Source organism: Tursiops truncatus, chromosome 7 (genome assembly GCF_011762595.2).
Source record: "Tursiops truncatus isolate mTurTru1 chromosome 7, mTurTru1.mat.Y, whole genome shotgun sequence".
NCBI classification, from domain to species: domain Eukaryota; kingdom Metazoa; phylum Chordata; class Mammalia; order Artiodactyla; family Delphinidae; genus Tursiops; species Tursiops truncatus.
Genome location: NC_047040.1, coordinates 78,417,811 through 78,445,762, shown reverse-complemented (window position 1 = coordinate 78,445,762; position 27,952 = coordinate 78,417,811). Strand labels below are relative to the sequence as shown.

The following is a 27,952-nucleotide window of genomic DNA, read 5'->3' as shown; positions in this document are numbered from 1 at the left end:
TCTAGTCCAAGGTTAAAAATACAGTATGTAAGAAAAGAAGATAAGTAGCTAAATCTTCAATCCATCTCATAGTAAAATTTCCTTCACAGCTTATATCATCTGTACCAAAGGAAGAGTTCCAGCATCAATTATGAAAATAGAAACCTAAATGATAAGGAAATTGTACATCTATGACAACTACCTCTACTCTTGTCAGATCATTGTTAATAGGTTGCTCTCTGCCTGTTATTACTGATGTATGGTTGATGGTGAGAAACTAACCAATTTACAACATCTACAGATGTTAGTTTTTATGCAGGCTTCAGGGTTAGCCATCCATATCACTATTTGTCATGCTCAAGAGAAACAGCTCCATGCAGAAAATGAAGCATGAGAGAGCTTGAAAAAAAAAGTTCCAACTTGGAATATTTATGGAAATGACTTTCTCAGAATTCCTAATGTGCCAAAATCTAAGTAGCATTTTATTGTATCATCAAGAACAAAGGCTTGGAGGTGCCATCTCTTTTGGCAGAGCTGGTGCCCCGGAAGTTATGACAGTACACAATAAAACTGTTGGTCCCCGTGCAAATCACAAGTCCAAGGCAATACCTGTGCTGCAGTCAGAGAGTGGTGATAGCCAATGACGTCATTCTAATAAGCATCACCTACACCAAAAATACAATACGAGTAACAAGGGAAACCATCCCTAGCCATCTTGGATATATTGAATAGTAAAAACAGGTAACGTTCATTCTTTTAACACCGGCTGCTGGGCACACAGGTGAGTGATCCTCCAGATTCTCCCTTTTGCCAGCTCGGTGGCCCTGGGAGTCTGAGAGAGGAGAAGGCTCCCTCTGCTTTAATGAGCATGCAGCTCGTGCAGGTGTGGGCTGGGTCTTACCTCCCCCGGCACCTCTTCATAGACTGTCTCCTCTGTGTAATACTATAAATAGAGAACAAAGTTATCATGAGAACTAAAGCAGAAATCACCTCTGCTCTGCCTCAGTAGAACCACTTGGCTTATTTCACTAGTCCAGTTGGTTTTCAATATTTGTGGGAAGGACGTAGATGAGGGAGGCTGTTCACATTTTGGAACGCATTCCAACTATGTGAAACATCAGGGTAGCTACAGTGAAAGCCCTCAGACTGGACAAGGAGATGCAGACAGAATGACGAGGAAAGTGTCTGATGCTGGCTATTTCTCTGCTGAAGCTATTTCACTTGAGACAAGTAAAAGTTTTTTCTTATGGTACCCTAGATAGAGTTTGCTGAGAAAAGAATATAATAACAATATCTTGAGTGTGTGGGTTGGCAGAGAGGAACTGTGATAAAACTCACTGCTGACTAACAATAAAAAAGAAAACCAGAAACCTCAGTGTGAATAAAATTTTAAAATATTGTTATCATGGAAATGATAGATCCGAAAGCACAGACACATCTCAATTATCCCTATACCACCCTGAGTACTAAGTAATAAGAGTTTCTTCTGGAGTGATGGGCAAATTGCTTCTAGTAGCATGATGGTCCTGAAAGGGTTGCTACGGAGAAATTCCTCATCAACAAAATGTGGGAAAGTTAGGCAGCGATTTGCCACTGATGGCTCTGAGGTGCCTGCAGGCTGGATATGAAGTCAAATCTACTTTTGAGCTACTTCTGACATCACTAGCAATAAATAGACGTGGATAGGAGCTGGCTGACATTTTGTTTCAGATGCTAAGGAGAGTGGAATCCTGCCCCCAGCATCACCCAGCAAAGCTGGGTGAACAGAAGGAAAGACTAGTTTAGGCCGAGGCATACAAGGAAAGGGATAAAAATGAAACACTTGGTTCATTTTCTCAGTTAACAAAATGTATAACATTTTATGCTTCATTTTTTCTTTACCACCAAAACATATTCTTGGGGGGAGGAAAAAACACTGAAGGCAAAATCCCTCTTGGGGGCCTTTCTTTTGCCCTTGGTTCAGTGAACTCTCATCAAATTACTTAACCATTGTCAGTAGGCCACATGGTCTGTTTCACTTGCAGTAAAATTAGCATAAAACTTGCTTAACGTCCCCCACTCCTGTGCTTTCTTTGCTCCTGTACTATTTTTTAAAAATTTGAAATCTAATTCTGTCTCTGTGCCCTTACACATAGCAACATAAATCACAAGCTCTTACAGGACAGAGAATCTCTTGTGTGCTGTGCCTTCATCACCTGGGAACTATCATTTGGACACTTTAGGAAATGCTATTTGATGCTGATCTACATGGAACCATTTTTCTGGCCACACAAAACATCAGTGACTTGAAAAGAAATTTTAAATGAAAGTGAGTGATTCACAACTATTTTGGATTTTCTTAGCATCCAAGTAAAAGCAGCTCTTTGGTAGCCATCAAATTTTACCTTTACTGGGCTCTCATCATTAGTAAACATGTCTTAGAAAAAAGCTTACCAAAAAAGGCAACATTATCCAAATGGTTGGCATTAACTTACATGCCAAATCTCTTTTTTTTTTTTAGAGCTGTGCCACTAATTAGATAGTACATCTCTGCCTTTTCCTTTCTTTCCAAGTTTAAGTTTGAGTACAGAATGACAGTACAATTTTATTTAGTTGTCCAAGATCCCCAGGAGATATATTTTTAAAGCTAGTTCCTGTCTGTTTTGTGAATTCTTCCCTGCCCATTTTCTTAAATCTGCCACCATCCCATTCTCATGGCATCTTTTTTGAGGTCAGAGAGACCTTGGTTCAATTCTCTCTGGCAGAAAGTCTATTAGTATATCACCTGCTGGTCAGACCCAGAAGCAGTAATGGGAACAAAATGGCAAGGGTGAGATGCCTAAAAATAGCCTCCTCCATTTTTATGACATCTAGTTAAATCCATCAAATCCAGCACTAAGGACAATTTCCAGGGACCAATGAACACAATTATTTTAAGAAAGACAAGGTATACTTAAGTTGGAGGCTAAAAAGTATTCCTGGTATTACCATCATAGGAAAGGCAATTTAATTTATAATTGTGCTAGTGCTTCATAGTGATTATTCTGACCATCAGGGTCGTATGTAAAATGCACTAGTGATAATACTGAACACTGAAGACAAGACCTTTGGCATTTAAGCCAGATAAGTTGAACATTATATTGAATGAGTCTCAGTCTGGGTTTTTTTTTTCTTTTCCTTCTTCTTCATATCCTTCAGTAATAAAAGCAATTTTATTTGTAGAATAAAATTTTCTTGACCTAAATATAAACTGCTCCATAAAATAATCTTCCAAAGACAAATTTTGGCACGTTCAATTTGAATTTGATTCTGGGTAACGCTTAAAGTTAATTTCATTCTTATTAAAAAGCACAGATTTTCAAAGCTGCCTCCACCTATCTTGGGCACTTAGAGATTTTCACATGTGTAGATCATCATGGTTAATTGGTAATTAAGGACCTTCAGATTCAATGGCAATGTATCACATGGATGCTAAAGGCAAGAGGTGGTAAAGAAAACCCACAACATAATAAAAACAAAATAAAATAAAATAAATATAAAATATATATATATAAAATAAACAATTAACAACTTTATAACTCATGTCAGATATCCACCAATAATCTTGAGGGAATATTTCAAGATGCCCACTATGATCTTTGTTTTTTTTCAAAATTCAAATGCAAAAGATAGTCTTGTTCCCTTGGGTAAATATATTGGAGTTAGTGGGGAAGTGTGGCTCCAGCTGCCACTTGTGAGACAAGTAAAAATAAACTCATGAGTTTGCTTTTATATATGTATGTGTGTGCACATAAACATATATAAAATCTCCCATATGTCTATAAGCTCATATATATATATTATTCTGAACACTTGGTCCATTTCGCCCTATACGTAGATAATTAGCTGATTGAAGCAAAGAGTAAGTAGCTTTTTCCTCTGTGGCTGTGCAGACACTAAGAAATAGAGTTCAGTTCTCAGAACTTTCTCTTCATCCCCTCAGTCCCTTTGATCATGGGGTCTGGGAAGTAGGGAAGAATGTAACTTCAGAAGACAAATGAAAATCTGTCTTTACACCACACTTTTTTTTTTTTTCCTGAGAGTTTAAAGAAAAGCAGAAGTGGGAAACAGTGATACTTCTTTTCAGTTCTACTCCCACATAATTATAGTGAAACTGAACGTAAAATATTCCTTTCTTATGCTTTAATGATGACTCCTTGAGAAGTTATAATAGACAATGTGTTTTTCGAATGATTAGTTCACCTACACGATTTTGATTGTCGCCACATAAAATTCTCTGCTGTCAGAGTCAGGATTTAAAAAAATCTTACCTCCACCACCTCCTCATATTCTTCGTCATCTGCCATTTTCCCAGAGTAGTAGTGGCACCTACAAACTTTTCATGTTCCAGACAAATGAAAATACATTAGAATCTATACACTAGAAAATACATTAGAATCTATCCCCAGGACTGAAACCATCTTATAACATTCTAAAAACAGAATTTAAGGCTAATCCATTCCACATATTCATATATTTTTGCAGGCTAAGTGAGAAAAGACATTTAAATACAGGTCTAAAAAATCTGAGCCTTCAAATTTCTTTTTTTTTTTCAAATTTCTTTCTCTTGATTCCCGCAGGAATATGTTTTGTATTGCTACTTCTAGCTATATGATCAATTTAGCTAAAGTTGTAAAAGGAAGCTGAGGTAAGGGAGGTAAAGGGTTTGGATTCAAAGGTACAGAGTATTTACATTTCCAGATACCTGGAGAACAGTATTTTCAAGTAAAATTTCAAGCAAAAATTTTAGTGAAAGTTCAGCTTGGCTTTCAGAAAAAGTTGGAGTTTTTCCTGGTAGCATCCAAATTCTAGGAGGGCTGCCTTAGGTCTCCATCCTGTTCTACTACATTGTATGCAATAGATCCTATGCTTCAAATTAGAACACATAAAAATAAATCTGTCAACGGACTTTAAAAGAAAAAATAGAAACCTCAAGGCAATGGGGTTATTCTCTTCCCGAACACCATTGGCCTGTGTGGCTTTTTCTCTTTTGTTTCTGTAGCTCTGTTCAAACCTGAAAAATAACAAATTGTTAAAGCATTGATTGAAGTACATATGAGATGGTGGGTCTCTGGCCTAAGCTTCTAATTCAGGAACCAGCAAAAGGATCTCCCAAGGCCTTCTTAGTTTGACGCCAGAGAGTAGGACTCTCCCTTGATAAAAGTGGATGATGATTTGGAGCAGCTGTCCCTTCGCCCAAAGATATTTGCCATGTAAATCAATACCCCAGCTGTGGCTGGTTTTGTTACGCTAGCAAAACTGCCGCTCCTTCTGAGGCAAATGAAGCCCAGTAGAACCAGATAAATATAGGAACGTAGAACATAGATCCTTTTTGTACTAATATATTTAGGAAAAAAAAGGCAAAAAATGAAAAACAATTGTTAGACAACAGAGCCAACTCAGTCAAGCAATAAATTGGTTAATATAGGACTCGACTCTAATCACACACTACATGTCACGTATTAGTAAGGTCTGAGTAGGGCAATGGGGTTACAAACTTTCCTAGTCACATTTGCGTCACTCATTTCCCCAGTTACAACCCAAACTTTGGAAAATACTTCAAAGGAAGTTGTGGAACAGCTCCTGAAAGAATATTACAGAAAAAGCCGTAAATTGGCCTTACCTTCAATCTACCAAATAAATTTCCTCAGCAGCAAAGCCTCTCCCAACTCTCCCCTCCTGAGAACCCCAGGCAAGAGCCAGCGAGGAGCCTGGGCTCCGAATTATCATGTGGCCAGAGCAGCCAATCAGATCTCGAGTTGCTCAAATTTCAGAGGCTAAATATACTGAGTGAGCTTCTGAAAACCACCTGTTCATCAATTCCACTAAAGGATAAAGGGTAACAAATTGCTTGCATAGAAGTATTCAAATGTAATGGAATTTTACCTAACTTCCAGAGTACGGGGTTCAAATTTATGTTTAATCTCTCATTTCCTACAGCTCTGTTTAATACCATATTCATGCAAAAGAATTTAGAAGAAAATCACCATGACTTTGAGGGGCTTTAAGCTTTCTGCAACTTTCTTCCTGTCAATTTTCCAATCTTCATGGAGATAACTATGCTCACTCATATACAGCTCACCAGGTGAGCCACAGGTAAGTCACAGGTGTTAATGTGAAAGAAACGGGGATAAGATCCAGAAAACATCAAGTTGGCAAAACCAATTTTTAAAAATGTGATAAAAATGAAGTGACTGGTGAAAATACTTGATGGTGACACTAGATAAGGTATCCACAGGGCGTAATTAGAGAGATTAGGCCCCATCATTTTTCTATTACTAAACCAGGTGGGGAGAATGCCAAGATCATGTTCATCACCTTCTCCCTTTCTAAGCATGCCTAGCTGCTAGGAATGCAGAGCCTCTCATATGTAACTGGGTTATTGATTTTCTATTTACTCAAATGCTTCCTAGAAGCAAAGTGTGAATGCAGGCACAAAAGGGTTCAATTTCTGAACAGCAAGGGCAGATAAAATGGAAATCAGTAAATTACTAGAAGATAATGCTCTATTACGCAAGTCAGAGTGTAAGACATTGACTTCGTAAAACTCATCCAACAATTTTCTACCTGAAATCAATTTTCACTGATTTAATCCCTTTCCACTTCCCTGTATTAAGGCAAAAACTCCATGGGTCACTCACATTTTGATATGGATTTGAAACTAAACATATTATTATAGTTCTTTTTGGTTAAATGTTAGGAAGTAATGTCACATTTCAAACATACGTATCTCTCCCCCTTCCATGATTCATATGGTGGTAAAATTTGAACATCATTTTATCATCTGAATTAATTATACCTGTTCCTTTTGTTTCCACAGGTTTTATGACCAAGGAATATTTGTGTGGATTATGAGATCATTCACCTGGCAGCTGCAAACTAGAATTATGACTTACTATTCATTATGTACTTTTTAAAAGATGGTGTTAAATTGAAAAATAATATGGGCCTTTTAAAAAGTAAAAAATAGGCATAGATTAATGCTTATCTGGAGTTATGCCCTCGAGACAAAAGAGCACCTCTATTTTTCTGGCCTATCAACGGCCTCTTTTGTGGAAAAAGAATCAATTGACACCTTGATCTATTGGTAGCTTCTTATCATATGCCTTATACATAGTAAGTGCTCAATAAATGTTAGCTATTATTATTTTTAAATTATTATTACATCTTTAAACATTTTATTGGAATCTTTACTCTTTATATTAGACTGAAATACCAAAATATTGTGAAACTTCTGAAACCAGTAGGTAGTTAGTCTCAGAATTTATGAATCCATAGGAGTTTGGCTATAAGCCTATATAATTGGCTACAAAACAAAGCAGGGTACAGTGAGGTACCAATAGCAGAGCTTCAGATGATGCTTTCTGAAATATCAAAGTATAGAAGTGGCACGTCTGGGGACCAGAAAAGATTTGATGGAGGAAATGGCATTGTAAAAGAGTTTTTGTTGCTGCAGTTTGATTTTATTAATTATTTTAACCAAATTTTATCTGCACATCATTTAAGAATCAAATAGTTTTGCAAGGCTTGTTATTAAAATCAGTGCCTCCTGTTTCCACTATTCCTTTATTTTTCCCACCTTGGAAACAATAATTTTAACCCTTTTAACTGAATCTTTTGTTATTTATCTCTACACATTTAACAAAATGTCTATATTATTCTTTTCTGAGTTTTCCAGTCATTGGCATTATCTGTCAGGTTCCCACCTTGGAAGATCAGGCTTTAGTTCTCTTTTATATAACCCCCACTCTCACCCGACACAAGCTTCATCCCCCATCTCTATCCTCCCAATAATGTTCTATTTATGTAATTCAGAATTCAATGTTTATGTTATTATGATTAGCAAAAGGCCATTCATAGCTGAACCCCATATATATATTATGATTATTTTTCTTTTCCTGCACAAGGGTTTGTTTTTCTGCAAGTTGATAGTTTTTGTTGCTGTTGTTGTTGTTTTCTGTCTCTCCTTTTTTTTCTCCATCGGCTTCATTTTTTCCAGATAAGCAGTAACCAATAGAGCTCTCTGCAGTCATGGAAAAGTTCTATACCAGCACCACCAAGATGGTAGCCACCAGCCACGTGTGGTTATTGAGAATTCAAAATATGGCTGGCATGACTGCACAACTGAGTTTTTATATATTTTTTTGTTTAATTTAAACTTAAATAGTCACATGGGGCTGGTGGTTATGGTGTTAACAGCACAATTCTAGAGGCTTATCACTACCTCAAACTTTCTGTCTAAATCCGCTCTTGGTGTTTTCAAAGACATCAAGTAGCATTTTATAGTTATATCCATTTCATCTTAGATCTCTCAGGGAGCCTTTTGTTCTATCCGACCTAATTTCCTGGTACTCAGATCTCATCTTGATGCCCCTCACTGTCATTCTGGGGATTATGTAGATTACAATATGAAAATTCCCATTCCTTTAACTAATATTTATTATGTACAATGTAGCAGGCACTGTTCTAGGTGCTTCCATCCTGCAGCAGGAGTTGACTAAGCACTTCTTGCTTTTTAACGGAACTGCAATTTAGTTTGGGACAGAAATATGCTAATTTAAAAAATACATTCCTCCTCAATTCCTTAAATGTTAGGGGAAAAAGGTGACATAGTTTTGCCAATAAGATTTAAGTGTAATTCTAGAGAATAAGCCTTCTGGGAAAGGTATGATTTTACTGAGGAGCAGGGTCAGATTCAGCAGGCACGTACTGTTTTCCTCTTGCCATTCCACCCTTCTCTAGGCCTGGGACACAGATGTAATGTCCGGGGGCAGAGCATGAGGGTGTAAGTCATACACTAAGAAAGGTAAAGCTAGAAGGAGACTCAGGCTTTAATAACCCCCTTAATTTTTATATTTTGTAATTATTTTATAATTTAATAAGTTTAATATATAATTGCACAAATAATTACATTGTATTTTAAATTTTCCTGCGTATTATATATTTTTTTCTATTTTGCACTTTACCAACTACTAATAAAGTTGGTTATTTATTCATATGTTTATCGACCATTTGTATCTTTTATTCGATGTATTATTGGCCCATATCTCCCCACCTATACTGATTTATAGTCATTCTTTTTTTTTTTTAATTTTATTTATTTATTTATTTTTGGTTGTGTTGGGTCCTAATTGCTGCGTGTGGTCTTTCTTTAGTTGCGGTGAGCGGGGGCTACTCCTTGTTGCAGTGTGCGGGCTTCTCATTGCGGTGGCTTCTCTTGTTGCGGAGCACAGGCTCTCGGTGCATGGGCTTCAGTAGTTGGGGCACACGGGCTCTAGAGCACAGGCTCAGTAGACGTGGCACACGGGCTTAGTTGCTCCATGGCATGTGGGATCTTCCCAGACCAGGGCTCGAACCCTTGTCCCCTGCATTAGCAGGTGGATTCTTGAACACTGCGCCACCAGGGAAGCCCCAGTCATTCTTAATATATTATAGCTATTGGCCATGTGTTTCTTCTGTGTGTCGTATTTCCTCCAAGTTGTTCGTGGTGTGTGTGGCCATAAAGATGTTTTAAATCCATATGCAGTCAAATCAGGCAATCTCTTCTTTCCAGTTTCGACTCTACTTAACAAGTAAATTGAATTTGAAATGCCACTTTTAGCACTTGTTGAATTAACATGGATGTCTGTTTCTAGTCTCTTGTGTTTTTTCTTGTTTTGTTCTCCTTTTACTTTCTGGGTTTTTGTTTTTGTTTTTTACTTTAATTTTGTTTCTGTTGTGAAGTATAATATATGGAAAACTGTATAAAGCTTATGTGTACAGTTTAGCAAACGGTGGTAAAGTGAGCATTTATATAACTATCACTCAGGTACAAAAAGGTCATTTCTGTCATGACCTTGAGAGTAAAAATGTCCTTGCTTTTATTTTTAGTTTTGCCACCTCTGTATGCACTCCTAAACAATATAGTTTAGTTTTGTCTGTTTTTAAATTTTATATAATGGATTCATGCTGTATGTAATGTTTATAACTTAACTTTTCACTTAATGTCATTACTTTTATTATTGTATAATATTATCATATAATAATGTTTATTATTGTGTAATAATTTAATTATTGTACAATATGACAATACTTCTATTTATCCATTCTGCTGGTGAGGAGGAACTGAGTATATCCAGCTTTTGTCAGTTAAGAGCAAAGTTGAAATGAACATTGTTGCACGTGTATTCTGGTACTCATAGACAATTAACTGACCAGAGTATGTAAGTAGGCAGGTAAATTATAGGTTGAGGAGTATGCTTATCTTCAACTTTATTAAATAATGCTACCTGTTTTCCAATGTTGGTACCAATTTACATTCTTATCATGTAAATTGATAAGAATTTTTTACATTCTTTACATGTATGCTCTTAACCTGGCCACCACTTAAGATTAAGCTTTCTAAATTTCATCTGTCTGATGGGTGTGAAATAATGTAATCTTGTGGTTTTAATTTGCATTTCCATGACACTAGTAAAGTTGAACTCTTTTTCCTATGTGTATTAGACATTTGGATGTTTTGTTGTTTTTTGAGAAGTGTCTGTTTAATTCTCTTGCCCATTTTTCTGTTGAGTTCTTGGCCCCCTGATCATTGATCTATTAGTATCCTATAAAGGATACTAATCCTTTGATGGTTATACATGTTGTAAATATCTTCCTCTCTCTGTGATTCTTTTCATTAGTTTCACACTGACATTTGATGAACAGGAGTTCTTAATTTTCATGTAGTCGACCTCATCAATTTTATCCTTTGTGACTAGCGCAGACATGTGGACACGGAGGGGGAAGGGGAGGGTGGAATGAATTGGGAGATTAGGTCTGACATAAATACACTACCATGTGTAAAGTAGATAGCTAGTGCGAACCTGCTGTATAGCACAGGGAGCTCAGCTCGGTGCTCTGTGATGACCTAGATGGCGGGGCGGGGGGGGCGGGGTAGGTCCAAGAGGGCGGGGATATAATTATACATAGAGCTGATTCACTTCATTGTACAGGAGAAACTAACACAACATTGTAAAGCAGTTATACTCCAATTAAAAAAAAAAATTCTTCCCTAAGATCATGAAGATGTGTTCCTGTATACTTTTCTAAATACTAGGAGTCTTACCTTTCATATTTGTGTTTAACCTATCTGGAAATTTTTTTTTATATAATGAACAAGAGATCTAATTTTATTTTTTGCATATGGATAGCCAATTATGCCAGCACCTTTTATTAAAAATTCCATTGTTTCCCCACTGATGAAATTCCTCCTCTGGTATCAATCCTATCCATATATGTATGAGTTCTTTCTGGACTCCCTATTCTATCCACTGGTCTACAATATCACACTGTTGTAATTCTGTAGCTTTATGATCTGCCTTGATGTCCGGAAGAGCAAGTCCTCCCACCATATTATCTGTAAGAGAGTTTTGGCTCTACCTGTCTTGGATATTCTACATAAATTTTAGAAGTGGCTTATCAATTTCCCTAAAAAGTGTTCATTCAATTAATCTATTTGACTCTTCCTAAATCAGTATCACACTGTTTTAGTTATTGTACCTCTTTTGTATGTTTTGATATCTGTAGGGCAAGCTTCCTTCATTCTTCTAAAATTCATTTAGATATTCTTATACTTTTGTTCTTTTAGAAGTACTGAGAATTAGTTTATCAAGTTCCATGAAAATTATCTTTGGATTCTTTTTTAATAATTGCATTGAATTTGTAGATTTATTTTGCAAGAATTGATACTTGATAATGTAATCTTCCCATCCAGATTCTTTTTTACATCCATTACTAAAGTTTTATGGTTTTTGTTATATAGGTCTTGCACATTAACAGTATAAGTGTATTTCTAGGTATATTAAAGCACTTATTTTTACTGTAAATTAGATTTTGTATAGACTTTCTAGTAGATACTATGTATCAAGTTCTTTTTATTCCTGTTATTGATTTGTCATTTGTTACTATTAATAACTTTTTCATAAAATTTATTAGGATTTTGAGAAAGGTGGAAATAAATGTGTGTGCTCAGTCAGCTATCTTGAATCCAAAGCACGGACACAGCATTTTTGAGTGAATTTTGGATACAACTTTAAGATCCAGAAATGACAGGGGGAAGAGCATTCCAGGATTAGTAGATAGTATGAGCAATCACATAGGGGTGGGAAAGTGTGTGGCATGTTTGAGGAATGAAGATTAATCTGGTTTAGGTCAAGTAAGGTATATGTAGAGAAGTAATGGAAGACTCTAACGTAGAAGTTATGCTGTGGAGGACCCTGAATGCCGAGCTAAGCAGTGGAAAATGGCATGTTCTGACATTGCCATATGGCTGTTCTATTCTACATAGTGTAGAGCTTTAGCTGCTGTCTCTTTAGTGTAGAGACAGTAGCTAAACAAATATACATCAGAAATACATTATACAGTATACAGTTAAATACATTCAACTGTGAAACATGCAGATACAATAACATAGCAGGATATGTAGGTATGAATAAGAGATTTCTCAAATTATCAAAACTCCCAGGTGTTATTTGCTTTCCAAAATCCATGTCAGACATACTAAATTTCAGCAATATGCCTACTCACCCTTCTAAATACTCCTACCTCCTCCTACTGATGCTCCCTACAACGAAAAACACATAAACATGGAAGAGGGAGCTTTTAAAATTACCTTCTGATCCATTTCTAGGTTCTCTTTCTCCTGTCCCTGCTTCCTTGGAGGTCTTGGACATAGGTTTATCTTCTAAGTGAGTTCTTCATGAAGTTTCCTGGTTTTGAGAGTCCTGACTTTGAAGCAGCGAGTCTCTGGATCTCTGTATTGCAATGAGAACAGCCAAGGGCTTTCATTGTTTTGCTTCTGTTTTCCCTCTCCACAGCCTAGCCCAAAATTGTCCTTTCAACCCACTACCCATAGATATTCAATTGTTATGCAGTGAATTATCAGAATTTACAACAATTTACTGTCCATTGCCAACCAAACTTCGCAAATGAATGGGTCTCAAAAAATGTCAGCGTTAAATTGCTGATTCCTAAAGAATTTCCAACATGAGATATAAAGATAAGATAGCAAAGCTGGCTTTCTTGTGTGGCTTTGAACTTACTCCATAGTCAGTACCTCCAACTCTTGCCCTCACACACAAATATACGTGTGTATGTGTGTGTGCATCTTTGCATGCATATATGTGTATGTATGTGTATATGAATTTCTTTCCAGGAAAATGACTTCCCAAATACTAGTTTGAATATATGTCATTACGTTGTTGTTGAAAATAAGGTCTAGAGTTCAAAAATTATTCATTACATGTATTTGTGTATACATGTATATGTAAGTATGAACAGAGAGGCAGCCATAGAATTTACAACATAAAAGGTACATCTAGCTTAGATGACAATTTTTTAAATTGAATATACATTTCCATGTCCATTAGTGATTGTATGAGCTGGTCTTAGGGGAGGAAGCTGCTGTATCACTTTCTAGTTAGCAAGAAAAGGCTATGTGAAGGAGGTGGCATTTTATGAGGTCCTGTATATGCCAAACCAACCTACCTAAGCCATCCTTTGAGAGTGATTTATTAAATAGTTCTTTAAAAAAAAAAAAAAGGTTAACTAGTTCTTAACGCTCTTTGTGAGGTAATGAGCAGTCTGGGAATGCCTAACTCACTTGACAGAGTTTGAACTAATATCTAACTCACCTTTCCATCACTGTCAGCGGGACCAGAACAGTTTGTTTTTTAAGAAGGAAAGTGGAGAGAGTTTATCAGCAATGTTTTCTTGGTTAGTCACATAACATTGGAAGTTGGAATGTTTGACAATATAGCAATATATGGGCAGGTAAACAGTGGACAATAATTGTCCCATTGATTCTCAAGTGCAGTGTAGCCCCAGGAAGACCCTGAAATGCAGGTCTATTCCTGAAATCCAGTTCAGCATGGTATGGGCAGTCTAGCTGACCTATTGAACACAGGTGGTCTGGAGGTCACTGAAAAACTGGGTCAATTCTATCTTCTCCAGTGACTCAAGATATGCTTTAGGGAGGGCTAAGATGGCATTGCAGATCCTGAATTAAACAGATAATCTCAGATCCAAACTGTGCCTAAATAGGGCACCCTGGAATTATTATTTCAGTAGACAGCTGCCTAGAGTGGGCATGCCTGGTGCTTGGTTACCCCTGAGATTAGTTTGGGTTTTTTTAAAATAAATTTATTTATTTTTGGCTGCAATGGATCTTCGTTGCTGCACGCGGGCTTTCTCTAGTTGCAGCGAGCGGGTCTCTACTCTTCAGAGTGGTGTGTGGGCTTCTCATTGCAGTGGCTTCTTTTGCTGCGGAGCATAGGCTCTAGGCATGACAGCTTCAGAAGTGTGGCACACGGGCTCAGTAGCGCAGGCTCAGTAGTTGTGGCGCATGGGCTTAGTTGCTCCGCAGCATGTGGGATCTTCCCTGAGCAGGGCTTGAACCTGTGTCCCCTGCACTGGCAGGAAGATTCCTTTTTTTTTTTTGAATTTTATTTTATTTATTTTTTATACAGCACGTTCTTATTAGTTATCTATTTTATACACATCAGTGTGTACATGTCAATCCCAATCTCCCAATTCATCCCACCACCACCACCCCCTGCCACTTTCTCCTCTTGGTGTCCATACGTTTGTTCTCTACATCTGTGTCTCTATTTCTGCCCTGCAAACCAGTTCATCTGTACCATTTTTCTAGGTTCCACATATATGTGTTAATATACGATATTTGTTTTTCTCTTTCTGACTTAACTTCACTTTGTATGACAGTCTCTAGATCCATCCACGTCTCTACAAATGACCCAATTTCATTCCTTTTTATGGCTGAGTAATATTCCACTGTCTATATGTACCACATCTTCTTTATCCATTTGTCTGTCAATGGGCATTTAGGTTGCTTCCATGACCTGGCTATTGTAAATAGTGCTGCAATGAACATTGGGGTGCATGTGTCTTTTTGAATTATGGTTTTCTCTGGGTATATGCCCAGTAGTGGGATTGCTGGGTCATATGGTAGTTCTATTTTTAGTTTTTTAAGGAACATCCATACTCTTCTCCATAGTGGCTGTATCAGTTTACATTCCCACCAACAGTGCAAGAGGGTTCCCTTTTCTCTACACCCTCTCCAGCATTTGTTGTTTGTAGATTTTCTGATGATACCCATTCTATCTGGTGTGAGGTGTTAACCTCATTGTAGTTTTTTTTTTTTAATAAATAAATTTATTTATTTATTTATTTATTTTTGGCTGTGTTGGGTCTTTGCTGCCGTGTGCGGGCTTTCTCTAGTTGCGGTGAGCGGGGGCTACTCTTCATTGCAGTACGCAGGCCTCTCATTGTTGTGGCTTCTCTTGTTGTGGAGCACAGGCTCTAGGGTTGTGGGCTTAAGTAGCTGTGGCTTGTGGGCTCTAGAGCTCAGGCTTAGTAGTTGTGGAGCACAAGCTTAGTTGCTCCATGGCATGTGGGATCCTCGTTGGCCAGGGCTCGAACCTGTGTCCCCCGCATTGGCAGGCAGCTTCTTAACCACTGCGTCACCAGGGAAGCCCCTCATTGTAGTTTTGATTTGCATTTCTCTAATAATTAGTGATGTTGAGCAGCTTTTCATGTGCTTCTTGGCCATCTGTATATCTTCTTTGGAGAAATATCTATTTAGGTCTTCTGCCCATTTTTGGACTGGGTTATTTGTTTAATATTGAGCTGCATGAGCTGTTTATATAGTTTGGAGATTAATCCTTTGTCAGTTGCTTCATTTGCAAATATTTTCTCCCATTCTGAGGGTTGTCTTTTCGTCTTGTTTGTAGTTACCTTTGCTTTTATGTTTCATTAGGTCCCATTTGTTGATTTTTGTTTTTATTTCTGTTACTCTAGGAGGTGGATCAAAAAAGATCTTGCTGTGATTTATGTCAAAGAGTGTTCTTCCTATGTTTTCCTCTAAGAGGAAGTGTTCTAATTTCATTCTTTTACATGTAGCTGTCCAGTTTTCCCAGCACCACTTATTGCAGAGATTGTATTTTCTCCATTGTATATCCTTGCCTCCTTTGTCATAGATTAGTTGACCATAGGTGCGCAGGTTTATCTCTGGGATTTCTATCCTGTTCCATTGACCTATATTTCTGTTTTTGTGCCAGTACCATATTGTCCTTTTTTTAAAATTATTTATTTTTTATTTATTTTTGGCTGCATTGGGTCTTCGTTGCTGTGCGTGGGCTTTCTCTAGTTGTGGCGAGCAGGAGCTGCTCTTTGTTGCAGTGCACGGGCTTCTTATTGCAGTGGCTTCTCTTGTTGCAGAGCACAGGCTCTAGGTGCACAGGCTTCAGTAGTTGTGGCACATGGGCTCAGTAGTTGTGGCTCACGGGTTCTAGAGTGCAGGCTCAGTAGTTGTGGCATACGGGCTTAGATGCTCCATGGCATATGGGATCTTCCCGAACCAGGGATTGATTTGTGTCTCCTGCATTAGGTGGGTGGATTCTTAACCACTGTGCCACAGGGAAGTCCCATATGTCTTGATTACTGTAGCTTTGTAGTATAGTCTGAAGTCAGGGAGTCTAATTCCTCCAGCTCCTTTTTTTTCCCTCAAGACTTCTTTGGCTATTCGGGGTCTTTTTTGTCTCCATACAAATTTTAAGATTTTTGTTCTAGTTCTGTAAAAAATGCCAGTGGTAATTTGATAGGGATTGCATTGAATCTGTAGGTTGCTTTGTGTAGTATAGTCATTTTGACAACATTGATTCTTCCAATCCAAGAACATGGTATATCTCTCCATCCATTTGTGTCACCTTTGATTTCTTTCATCAGTGTCTTATAGTTTTCTGAGTACAGGTCTTTTACCTCCCTAGGTAGGTTTATTCCTAGGTATTTTATTCTTTTTGTTGCAATGGTGAATGGGATTGTTTCCTTAATTTCTCTTTCTGATCTTTCAATGTTAGTGTATAGGAATGCAAGAGATTTCTGTGCATTAATTTTGTATCCTGCAACTTTACCAAATTCATTGATTAGCTCTAGTAGTTTTCTGGTGGCATCTTTAGGATTCTCTATGTATAGTATCATGTCATCTGCAAACAGTGACAGTTTTACTTCTTTTGTTAGGTGGATTCTTAACCACTGCACCAGCAGGGAAGTCCCCTGAGATTAGTTTTTTCCAAAATAGAAGCTTGTCCCATAAAACTTCTCTGTGGTTTCCTTTCCTCAAAAGTAAACAAGGGAATTGTGACTGGCCTTTCCCAGTAGGAGTTCTTGAGAATCATTAGTCTTATAAGTTGGTCCATGAGAAGAGGGTTCCATTGTCAAGAAGTGTGGGAAGTGCTGAGCATTCTAACCCGTCTATGAGATTTGCAGGCACATTCAATTGTAATGGCCCCAAGAAACAGAGCCTCGAAGGAAGAGAAATCTACTGGCTTCTTTGGTTTCTCCTTGCATGTCTGAAAAGTATTCAACCATAGTACAATATATTTAAGTTAATTTTGTCCCACAGAATATACTTTGTGAATCCCGACGTTAACATTTATCCAGTGTGGCAATTCCAGACCTGCCTTGGTGTAAACAAACCCTGAGGACTGGCACAGAAAAAAAACTGGCACCCAAGGCTGGGAAGAGAGAGTCAGTTTACCAACCTTCCATCTCTGACCTGCATGTCATTTAATTGACAACTAAATGTCTTACTCTAGGAAATCCTTCCCTTGCTTTGGGACTCATTTTCCTTATCTGTAAAATGAGCAAGCTGTATGACCCTTTCGGCTCTGCATTGCATGAAATATCTTCCTATGTGTGGGTTCACTTTAGAACTTGACCTCACCACTGCCCCTTGGGCTGCTGAGTGACAGACACCACAGCTAATCTTCCATAAATAGATGTTCCATATCCTGGGTCTCAGGATGAATTTATAGCTGAAGATTGACACATAGTAACTTTCAAACAAGACCAATCTGATCTCCAAAAGAAAACATTTTACACTATTTAAAAACCATTATATTACACTATAAAGCAATGACATATTTTTAATTTAATAAGTATGAATGACAGTCCTGATTTTTATTTAAAAATAAGTTTAAAACTTACCAAGCAATTTCTCTGGACAGGTCAACACCCAAGAGGCATCTCAATGCAGCTTAGAGTCATCCCAGGGGCCATTGGGGTTAATAATGACTTTTTACCTAAAAAATTTCTGTGTCCTTTTTTTTTTATGAAACCAATAAAAGACATTTCAATGTGATTAGTACATTTCTTGATTGGTTACAGGTGTGCCTTATTTGACCACCCCAGGAGCTTAACAGGGAGCAGAACCACTTCGTTTCTCTGTTATTTTGCTTAATTCTGAACGATGACAAAAGGGTCTAAACACCAGCTGATCTAAAAATGAACCTAAGGCTGCAGAGACTGAGAAGGACCAAAAGTAAAAATGCAAATCTAATTTAGATGCCAAAGAAAATATGGCTTTCAGGGAAGAACATTTAAAGAAATACCTAAGTCATGGTATTTTCAGGGAGAAAAAGTAATAAGAAGAAACTATGAGATAATAAGCTAGCAATGTGTTAATCTCGAGTAACCAAAACAAAATTCAAACCCCATTAGCAGTTTGGAACTGACTTCTGCTTCTTGAAATAAGAAAAGAATAGTTCTACAGATAAGGAGTACGTAAAGAATAGTCCTACATGTAGGGAATAGGTAGAGAATATTAACTCTAAAATGTGCTATTCCCAGAGGCTAAATACCTGCCATCCTTAGCCAGCCAAAGGAATCCTTCCTCCTACCTCAGCTCAATTCACCTCCCTGACTTTCTCTTTCCCCAGATGCACAAAATGAAAATAAACACTGAATTACAAGGCTGACTGTTGCTTTGCCACGCTGCCTAAAGGCCCAGACTGGGAGACTTATCAGAGACCAGTTTTGGCATTCAGCTCAAGATTACCCCCAGGTGGCGTTTTATCAATGTACAGTCTGTCCCTTGCCCCTTTGGACATATTCCACCACTTCTAAAGCCAAATCTGCATCTCTGTCCCTCAGGCTCTTTTCCTCAGCACTAAGGGAAGTTGTCCTGCCCAGCAAGCTGCAGACCAGAAGTGCCAAGGAATTAACACACTACCCCAAGTCACCAGCTACCACACTCAATAGTGCCTGTCAGGAGTTTTTGTATAAATACCCCATCTCCCTCCCACCTTGGGAGGAATAATTTTGAGGCGTGTGCTTTGCACTGATCCCAGTTTCCCTGAGGCTTAATAGTTCTGTCTTCCCTTCCCTGTATAACATGCCTTTCTTTACTGGAGTTGCTTGTGCTTCTTAAATAAAGTACTTTCACTTAAATCCATCTTCAGCGTCTGCACCTGGGAAAACCCACACTAAGACTCGTTATATCCGATGGCCATTTCACAATGAGGAAGGGAAGTTCTCAAAAACAGGTTATACTGCAAAGGGGCATAGTTGTCAAGGCAAATCTCACCTCCAACATGCTGAAGCTCTCCAAAGGCCACTCCAGTGAGTAAGTCATGATGGCCTTGCCTATGCCTTTGAGCCCCCCTAAAATGCTCTCCTCTATCTTCTCAGCCAATTTGTGTCTAAATCCTTCCTAGAAGCTACATCAAAATGTAACTATACCATTCTCTAGGAGAGTTCCCAAAGTATGGTCCCAGGGCCAGCAGCATTAGGACCACCTGGGAACTTGCTAAAAATGCAAATCTTGGGCCCCTACTCCAGCCTATTGAATTAGATTCTCTTGGGTAGGGGCCCAGCATCCTTATTTTAACAAGCCCTCCAAGTGATTCTGATGCACGATGAAATGTGAGAACTACTGTTCTAGGAAGCATTTCCTGTCACCCACAATCTGACTGTAAAAACCTCCAACTCCAGTTCTTACCCTCTTCCACATTTATTCAAACTCTCAGCGCCACCTCGTAAATCTCTCTCATGATGACCTCTTTTCTCCTTCTCCATTGCCACTGCTTTAATTCAGGCCGATCCATAGGTCTCACCTGAATTATCAATGCAATCTCCCAGCTGGTCTCCCTGAATCCGTGCCTCCCATCTAGTCTCCATCAGCCCTGGTGCGTGTGTGTCTAAAATGCAGATGTGTTGTGTCCCTCTAGTGCTTCAAATGCTTCCACTGCAGTCTGTCATCTAAAGGTAAGTTTAAGGTCCTTCGGCTCTTCATGGAAGGCCATTTGTGCTTTGTCTCCTGCCTAACTTTTCCTGGACTTCAGACACACCAAAGTACCTACAGCGCACCTCCCCTTTCACTTCCTCAGGTAGTGCCTGAACCATCTCTATCACAGCTACATTCCTTAGGGTCTTAAAAACCCCACAGGTGCCCTCCTTAAACAAGCCATAGCCATGTAAAAAACAACCCTTCAAGACAATATCAAATTTTGGAGGGGATCAGTAGCCTAAAGCAACTCAGGCTGCGGGGGTGAAGAGAAAAGGAGGACGGAGAGGCCAAAGCTAGATTTTTCTCTACTTTTTCAGTTTTCCTCTGGGTAGGTCTTACCCCTCAGGGCCCAGTCAAGCCACTTGTTTTCCAGCCCATTCTGCATTCACTATCTTTGGCTCTAGGACTTATTTTGTCCCTAAACTCTTTGAGATGAATTCCTCCTCCGTAAACTAGAGATAAATGCTTGCCTTGTGTATCACATGGGGCTGGATGAGGCTCAAATGAGAAAACATTTATAACAAGCTTTGAAAGCTCTGAGGTATAGATACAAGACAAAAGTAAGGTATTGCTGTTAAATAACTGAAACAATTACACTAGCCAACATTTAGTGAGCACTAATTATTTGCCAGGCCTAATCTGACTGTAAAATGCATCATTTTATTTAATCCTTTTAAAGCTCCAAGAGTAAAATACTATGATAATCCCATTTCACATAAGAGGAAACTTAAGAGGCAGCAGAAATTGCAAACAGCCTGCCCAACATTACTTAGAAGTAATGGAGCCAGGATTCAAACCCAGGTAGTGTCACTCCAGAGCCCAATTTCTTAACCCCTGTGTGCTACTGCCTCACGAGCATGTCTGTGACTGTGGGGATGTGACATTATCCAAAGGGCCTGACATATTCTAGGGTAGGCCAGTTGAGCTCACTGTACAGGGGTCAATCTATTGCTCTATCGTCCGTCCATCCATCTACCTGCTCACTGGTCATCCATTCATTGTCCTCCATTGGTGGCCAGAGCGGTGAAGAGTCTTGTCTCTGAGGTTGGAGCACCTGAGTGCAAGGATACTAACAGTGTGACCTTGAGCAAATAACCTACCTGCTTTGTACCTTGGGTTCCTTTCCTGTAAAATGAGGAAGACATCTGTATTGGCCTCATAAAATTTTCTGCAGATTGAGAGAATTTCTGTAAAAAGGTGAGCACAGTGCCTAATACGTGGTGAGTGTTCAATAAATGTTGGTTCTTATTATTATCATTTCTCTGGGGGCAGTAGCAATGTGGTGAGGTAAAGCAATATTCTCTACCAAACTGTGAAGAATATATTACAGGAGCCATCACAATGTCTCTGGAGAATGCTTGCCGCACTTAGAAAACTGTCTTGAGCCCTTGAGCTGTCTTTGGGTCATCAGACAAGAGCAAACAGGCTCCAGACCTGGGGTCAACACAGTGTTGAACGCGGAGCTCACTGCTGCAAATAGCAGCCACCTGTGGGCTGGACAGAATGTGTCCACCCTCTGGCAAGGAGTCGGGGCATGAGGGTGTGAGGAAAACTAAGCCAGAGCAAAGGCAGTGTGTGTGGGCTCAGTGGGCAGAAGGGAAGGAACTAAGCACATTTCAATCAAAAATGGCTTCTTTTCAAGGGGGGGTTGTGCTATCTGTGAGGCCCAGCCTCATTTTCACAAAGGGCCTCAAGAGGAGGCCTCTGAAGTTAAGTCTAGTGAGGTTACACAATAGCTGACCAAGATAAACTGACAGGATTAAAATAAGTTGCCGTTCATCAGGGAACTTAAAACTTGGTTCCCACTTCCTAGAGTACACTGTAAATTAAGATTTTTAAGTAAGTTCTGCAATTTTCTCATGAATAACATAATTATATTGCGCTCTGTTTTTGTTTTAGAAGTTAATTTGTTGATTGAAAACATTTAAGTATCCCATAATATTTATAATCTTGCAATCCTGATACAAAATTTTTTCAAGAGTTGTTTTTTAATAGATTATGAGTCTCCAAAGAGAAAGTGGAACAGGCCAGGCACTGAGTCTCCTGAAGCTTTACATTAACTTTTACAAAATGAACATCAGGATGTGATGGGTGGAATTGTATCCCCCCAACCCTCGCCCCAAAAAGGTACGTTGAAGTTCTAAATCCCCAGGATCTGAGAATGTGACCTCATGTGGAAATAGTGTTGTTGAAGATGTAATTAGTGAAGATGAGGTCATACTGGAGTAGCATAGGCCCTTAAAGAGTATGACTGGTGTCTTCACAAAGAGACGAGAAGCACAGAGGAGACTGTCATTTGCAGAGACAGAGAGACACAAAGGAGAAGATGGCCACATGAAGATGGAGGCAGGGATTGGAGTGATGCATCTACAAGCCAAGGAACCAAGGATAACCTGCAAACACCAGCAGCAAGAAGAGGCAAGATTGGATTCTCTCCTATAGCTTTCAGAGGGAGCATGGTCCTGCCAACACCTTGATTTCAGACTTCCAGCCTCCAGAACAGTAAGACAGTAAATTTCTATTATTTCAAGCCACCCAGTTTGTGGTACTTTGTTACAACAGCTCTAGGAAACTATTACACAAGGTTACATCTTCCCTCTATTTTCACAGCCTCTGTTAGATGGTCCAGGCATCTGTTAGAACAGGATCCCACGTGTTGCCTTATGTTTGTCTTCTCTTATTGGGCTATAAGCAGGAGTGGTGGTGTTTATTCATCTATAACATAATAGTATAATAGTATATATATATATTATATATAGCATAATATAGCATATATAGTATAATATAGCACATAATAGTTGCTCGATAAATGCACGTTTGACTGAACGAATGAATCTCAAAGAACCTCTGGGATTCACCTTGGCTGCTGGTCCACCTTCAGCCTCCAGCCCTTGAATACTGAACTATTTTCCAACTTAATAGGTATACAAAGGTGCTAGGTGTGAGAAACCAGGGCAGCAGCAAATGGCCCTGGAGGACATTGTGGGATCTGAGACACTGAGTTGGTCACACAGCCTTGACTTCAGATCTGCCCCTTACCTCTGAGTAGCCTTCAGTCACACACTTTTGGGTCTTTTAAAAAGTAAGTTTATTGCCTTACTGATTTGCCTGGGAAACAACTCCTTGAAACTAAAAATGAGTATCACTTCAATGTCCAGTGTACATGTGGGAGATATTAGCTGTAATTCAGTGTTTCTCCTTCTCCATATATAATGCACACACATGTGAACACACACACATACACAAGTACATGTGTATGTAGGTGTGTGTATAAATTTCTGATGTTGGTGTCAATAGTCTTTGAGTTAATATTCAATGACTTTTACAATTAGGCTACTGTAATGATTACTACACAACCATTGGTTGAAAATAATCATGTTATCATTAAACATGTCAGTTCTAGAAAGATGAAATACATAACAAAAGGAAAAGAAATGGTAAAACAAAAATCAATTCATTAAAGGTTATGTGTTTTCAGAAGTATTGGACATTTTAAATTCTTCAAAATGTATAACTTCAAAGATACCCAATTTATACCTCACTAGAAAAAGTTGTATTTTGTTATTTACCCCTAGATGCAAACTGAGTTATTTCTAACAGAACCATCATGACTTGAACACTGGAACCATCCAGTCAACCTCAATAGTTGCCCAGAAGTTCAGATGGAAAAGAGAACGGCTATGTGCTTACCATCTGTTTCCCATATGCCTGAGAAAAGATCCAGAAAAATCCAAATTCTCAGGGCAACTGGCCTTCAAATCAGTCACCAGAGAGAGAAATGCTTCCTGCCGCTGGCTAAGCTGACCACACTGCAGTAAATACACCTCGTGTTCAATGGTCAGAATCTTGATTGTCTTGTACAGTGGTATAAACAGTATCAGAAAACCGAGAGAACTCTGACCCATCTAGGTGCACACCTACCCACACAGGTGTTTTAGATGTGACACTTGATTACCACGGGCCTTCCTTTCTCTGAATCGACACTCTGGCCTGTCTACCTGCCAAGCAGTGTGAATTTCAATAGTTTGCCAGAGGGTTAAAGAGACTGTGGCTTTTAAACTGAGATATGTTAAATACTTTAAAAACAGTTTTTGTTTGTGTTTTGTTTTGTTTTTTTAATCTTTTGGCCATGCCACCCAGCCTGTTGGATCTTATTCCCCCACCAGGGATCGAACCCATGTCCCCTGCATTAGAAGCTCGGAGTCTTAACAACTGGACAGCCAGGGAAGTCCCTGAAAATCAGCTATTGTTATAGACCTGAGAACACTTTTTTTTTTTTTTAACATTTAAAAATACTCTACCAGACCGTGGTCTTTTGACCATGGTCTTTGGGGCCCTGGGTGGCTGGAAGGAGTTTTCTTGGGGTTACCCTAGGAATAGCTGATAGTAGAATTTCTCCATTTTCCCCCCTCCTTTACATATTGGAACTTTGCTCCTGATAAACAAGGCAGAATTTGGTTTTTCATTTTAATGCATTATAGTAGCTACTCAGTAAATATTTATTGAATGTTCCAATAGATTCAAAATATATGTGCTTAGTGAATTTTGGATTAACAGATGCTAAATGATGTCACTGCTTATGAATGCAAGCCAGACTAAAAAGACCTAGTCAACAAAAGCTGTAGGAATGACACACGGGTGACAACTTTCCTCTTGGTACTGCCTTATGGGTATTTCATGCAGCATGGGCTAGTCCTCTTGGGGAAGAGAGGAAACTCAGAGGTGTTGAGGTCCTTTCATGACTTTTAACAGCTTCATGTAAACAGAGAAACCAAGCTAAAAGGCAATCAAACTCCTCAATCTAATGTGGCTGAAACCACAGAGGACCCTGAGGCTGTTTGGGAGATATGAGGACCCCAAAGAGATCTGGGTCAATACACAGCTCCTATCAACGCTAGCTCAGTAGATTCCCTCTCTTTAAAGAATTTATTTATTTATTTATTTTTTAATTAATTGGATCCCTCTTTGAGATCCACCCTCAGCAATGCCCAGAGGCCAGATGCGTTCTGGATGGCATCTCCCTTTTGTGCTAGCAGGACAACAGGAAGGCATGCCAACCCGAGCCCTAGTGAAAGCCTTCAAGGCTGAGGTCCTGAACGTTTCCTCTGTTTGTTGGCCACATAGGTTCCTGAACTTGCCACCATGCCTGTTTTACAATTTTCAAAAATCAAAATATGTAGCACTGGGCTTCCCTGGTGGCGCAGTGGTTGAGAGTCTGCCTGCTGATGCAGGGGACGTGGGTTCGTGCCCTGGTCCAGGAGGATCCCACATGCTGTGGAGCAGCTGGGCTCGTGAGCCATGGCCGCTGGGCCTGTGCGTCCGGAGCCTGTTGCTCCGCAACGGGAGAGGCCACAGCAGTGGGAGGCCCACATACCGCAAAAAAAAAAAAAAAAGTAGCACTTTTATTAGAGCTATTCTTAACATGCGAATGTATACACATGTACACACACACACACACACACACACACACACACACACAAGCAGGGCATATAATTAGTGCAGATGATATACATAGGCTCATGAATGAAGCTTGTGCTGGAGACATTGCTGGACCAGCAAGTATGACTCTGCCCCACCAAAGCATTCATCCAGTGAATATTTATTGAGTGCCAACTAATGTGCTAGGTATTGTGATGTGGATATGGTGATGACTGAAAAGGACAAAGTCTCTATCCTCCTGAATTTACATACCAGTGAGGAAGACAGATAGTATACAGGGGGACAGATCAAAGTTCTAAGACGAGAGGGAAGGGCGGCAAGGCAAGCTTGTCAGGAGAGCCACGGAAGCTCTGTGATATGGTGAAGTTGGAGTACAGGCCTCAATGAAACGAGAGTGAGCCATGTGAGTGTCTGAGGGAGACCATTCTGGGCAGAAGAAACAGCAAATATAACGGCCCTGAGGGAGGGATATGCCTGACTTATTTAAGCAAAAGCCAAGCCAAGGAGGCTGGAAGGGATTGATGGAGGAGATTAGCAGGGAACCCGTCAGGAACACATCAGAGTCAGATCCCACTGGCCCTGATCATGCTTTTGGAAGGTTATGAGTCAGGGAGTGACAGCTACGTGCACTGTGGTGCACATCGATAATCCTGGAAAGGGCGTTAGTTCTGACAATTGGGTGTCTTGCACAGACTTTTCAGAGGTGGCCAGAGGGCCACCATTCCTTGCAGAGGGTAAGTTCCAATCCCAGTCTCTTGGAGCTAATTCAGGAGTGGGCATCTTTCTGCCCACTGTTTCTCTCCTTCCTCCTTCTCCCCCCTACTCAGGAGCTGTCCCTCCTCAATAGACTTCTAAGAAAGGTAAACTGGGGAGAGGAGACAAAAATGCAAAACACGAGTCTTTCAACTTGGTCCAAGTGTAGGTAAGGAAGGGCGAACCGACAGCTGATCTGAGGTCTGGGAAGTAGCTGATCCGTGTCCATCATTAGTATCTGCCCTTTTTGCTTTAGATTTGTGAATCCAGTCCCAGACTGGCTCTTTTTACTCATTTGTCAGTTTATTTTATTCTGTTATTTCTTTTCTTTGTTTTAGAGGGCTTGAACTTGCCCCTCTGGAGAGTAGATGTCCACATGCATCGGCCCATGCAGCCACGCCCCCGGGAGACACTGAGGCCATGAAAGCAATGGTTTTACTTCTTTGCTTTCAAAAGGTTGTATTGAAATAAAGACTGAAGATAATATGGGAACAGCTTCTGCACAACACATAATTATTTGGCTTAGCAAATATTTTAAAAATAAGCTAGGAAAGTATAGGCACTGCCATTGACTGCCCCTGTGTTCTCACAGAGGAGAAAATACAAGGGAAAAGGGAAAGGTGGGATGTGATAGGGCTTCTCTCTTCATTCTAAATAGTGAACTCAGAGTTTGAAAAATACAAGATGAACTGGAAGCCATTCTCTTGCCAGCCTCCTGCCTTCACTCATCAACTTCACAATTTCTCCAAGGAGCCCTACCATGCCCACTTCCCCTGCCCACCTCCCTCCCCAGCCTCCCTCTCTCACCTCCAGCACCTCTCACCTCTCAGCACCACTGGAGATGGGAGGGAGCTGGGAGAAGCAGTTTTTCCCTGTTACACATGGACTGAACAGCTCTGAGAACCAAAATAGAATGAACGTTCCCACGCCTGGAGTGAGATCCAATCTCCTGCATCTGCCTGCTTCCTGCCCCTCCAGGCTCACTTCTCCCCAGAGTGGGCTCCAATCCCCTTGGCCTTCTTACTGGGAGCTCCAGGCTTCAGACCTGCTGTGACCCCTGCCTGGAACATTCTTCCCCCAAATAGTCACTGGGCTCCCTTCCTTCCATCATTAAGCTGCTGCCCAAATAGCACTTCCTTCCACCGTGTGCCGGCCAGCGCTTGCCAGCCCAGCCACTCTCCATCACATTGCCTTGCTTTATTGTCCCTCGTGGTGCTCATCACCAACTAGCCATCACCATGTATTTGTCTATTCATTATCTGTCTCCCTCGCCGGGACACAGGCACCTCGAGAGCAGGGACCTCGGGAGTTGCTCCTGGCTGTGAAATTGTCCCTGGTGTGTGAAAGGTACACAACAAACTTGAATGAGTGAGGATTAGAATTTTTGTGAGTATAATACACTAGAAATTACTTCCCAGTTTATGGCATTCATTTTAGAAATGAGAAAAATGAGGCCCACCCAGAGAGGTCAACTGACTTGCCCGAGGTTACACAGCCAGTTAGCAGCAGAACCTGGGGCTAGAAGTCCAGGGATCCTGATTCTCCTGGGCCAATGTTCATCCTACCAAACCCAGCTGCCTTTGATTCATTTATATCCTCTCTCCCCCTCTCTCCTTCTTTTCCTTATAATGAACCACAAAGGAAATCTCAAGTTAATGATAT

At 39.8% G+C, this 27,952-nt stretch overlaps 1 protein-coding gene across 1 annotated transcript in view; it reads right to left on the bottom strand.

The window, feature by feature from the left end:
* NEB (nebulin) overlaps positions 1 to 19,117 on the bottom strand; it is a 240,272-nt gene extending 221,155 nt beyond the window's left edge. Inside the window, exons 1-5 of the mRNA XM_073807710.1 lie at positions 18,019 to 19,117; positions 12,629 to 12,770; positions 4,928 to 5,011; positions 4,269 to 4,333; positions 881 to 922 (exon numbers count right to left, since the gene is read on the bottom strand). Coding sequence (XP_073663811.1) covers positions 881 to 922; positions 4,269 to 4,304 — 78 coding nt within the window. The 5' untranslated portion in view covers positions 4,305 to 4,333; positions 4,928 to 5,011; positions 12,629 to 12,770; positions 18,019 to 19,117. The remainder of the gene's footprint in view (positions 1 to 880; positions 923 to 4,268; positions 4,334 to 4,927; positions 5,012 to 12,628; positions 12,771 to 18,018) is intronic.
* Positions 19,118 to 27,952: the final 8,835 nt, after the last annotated feature.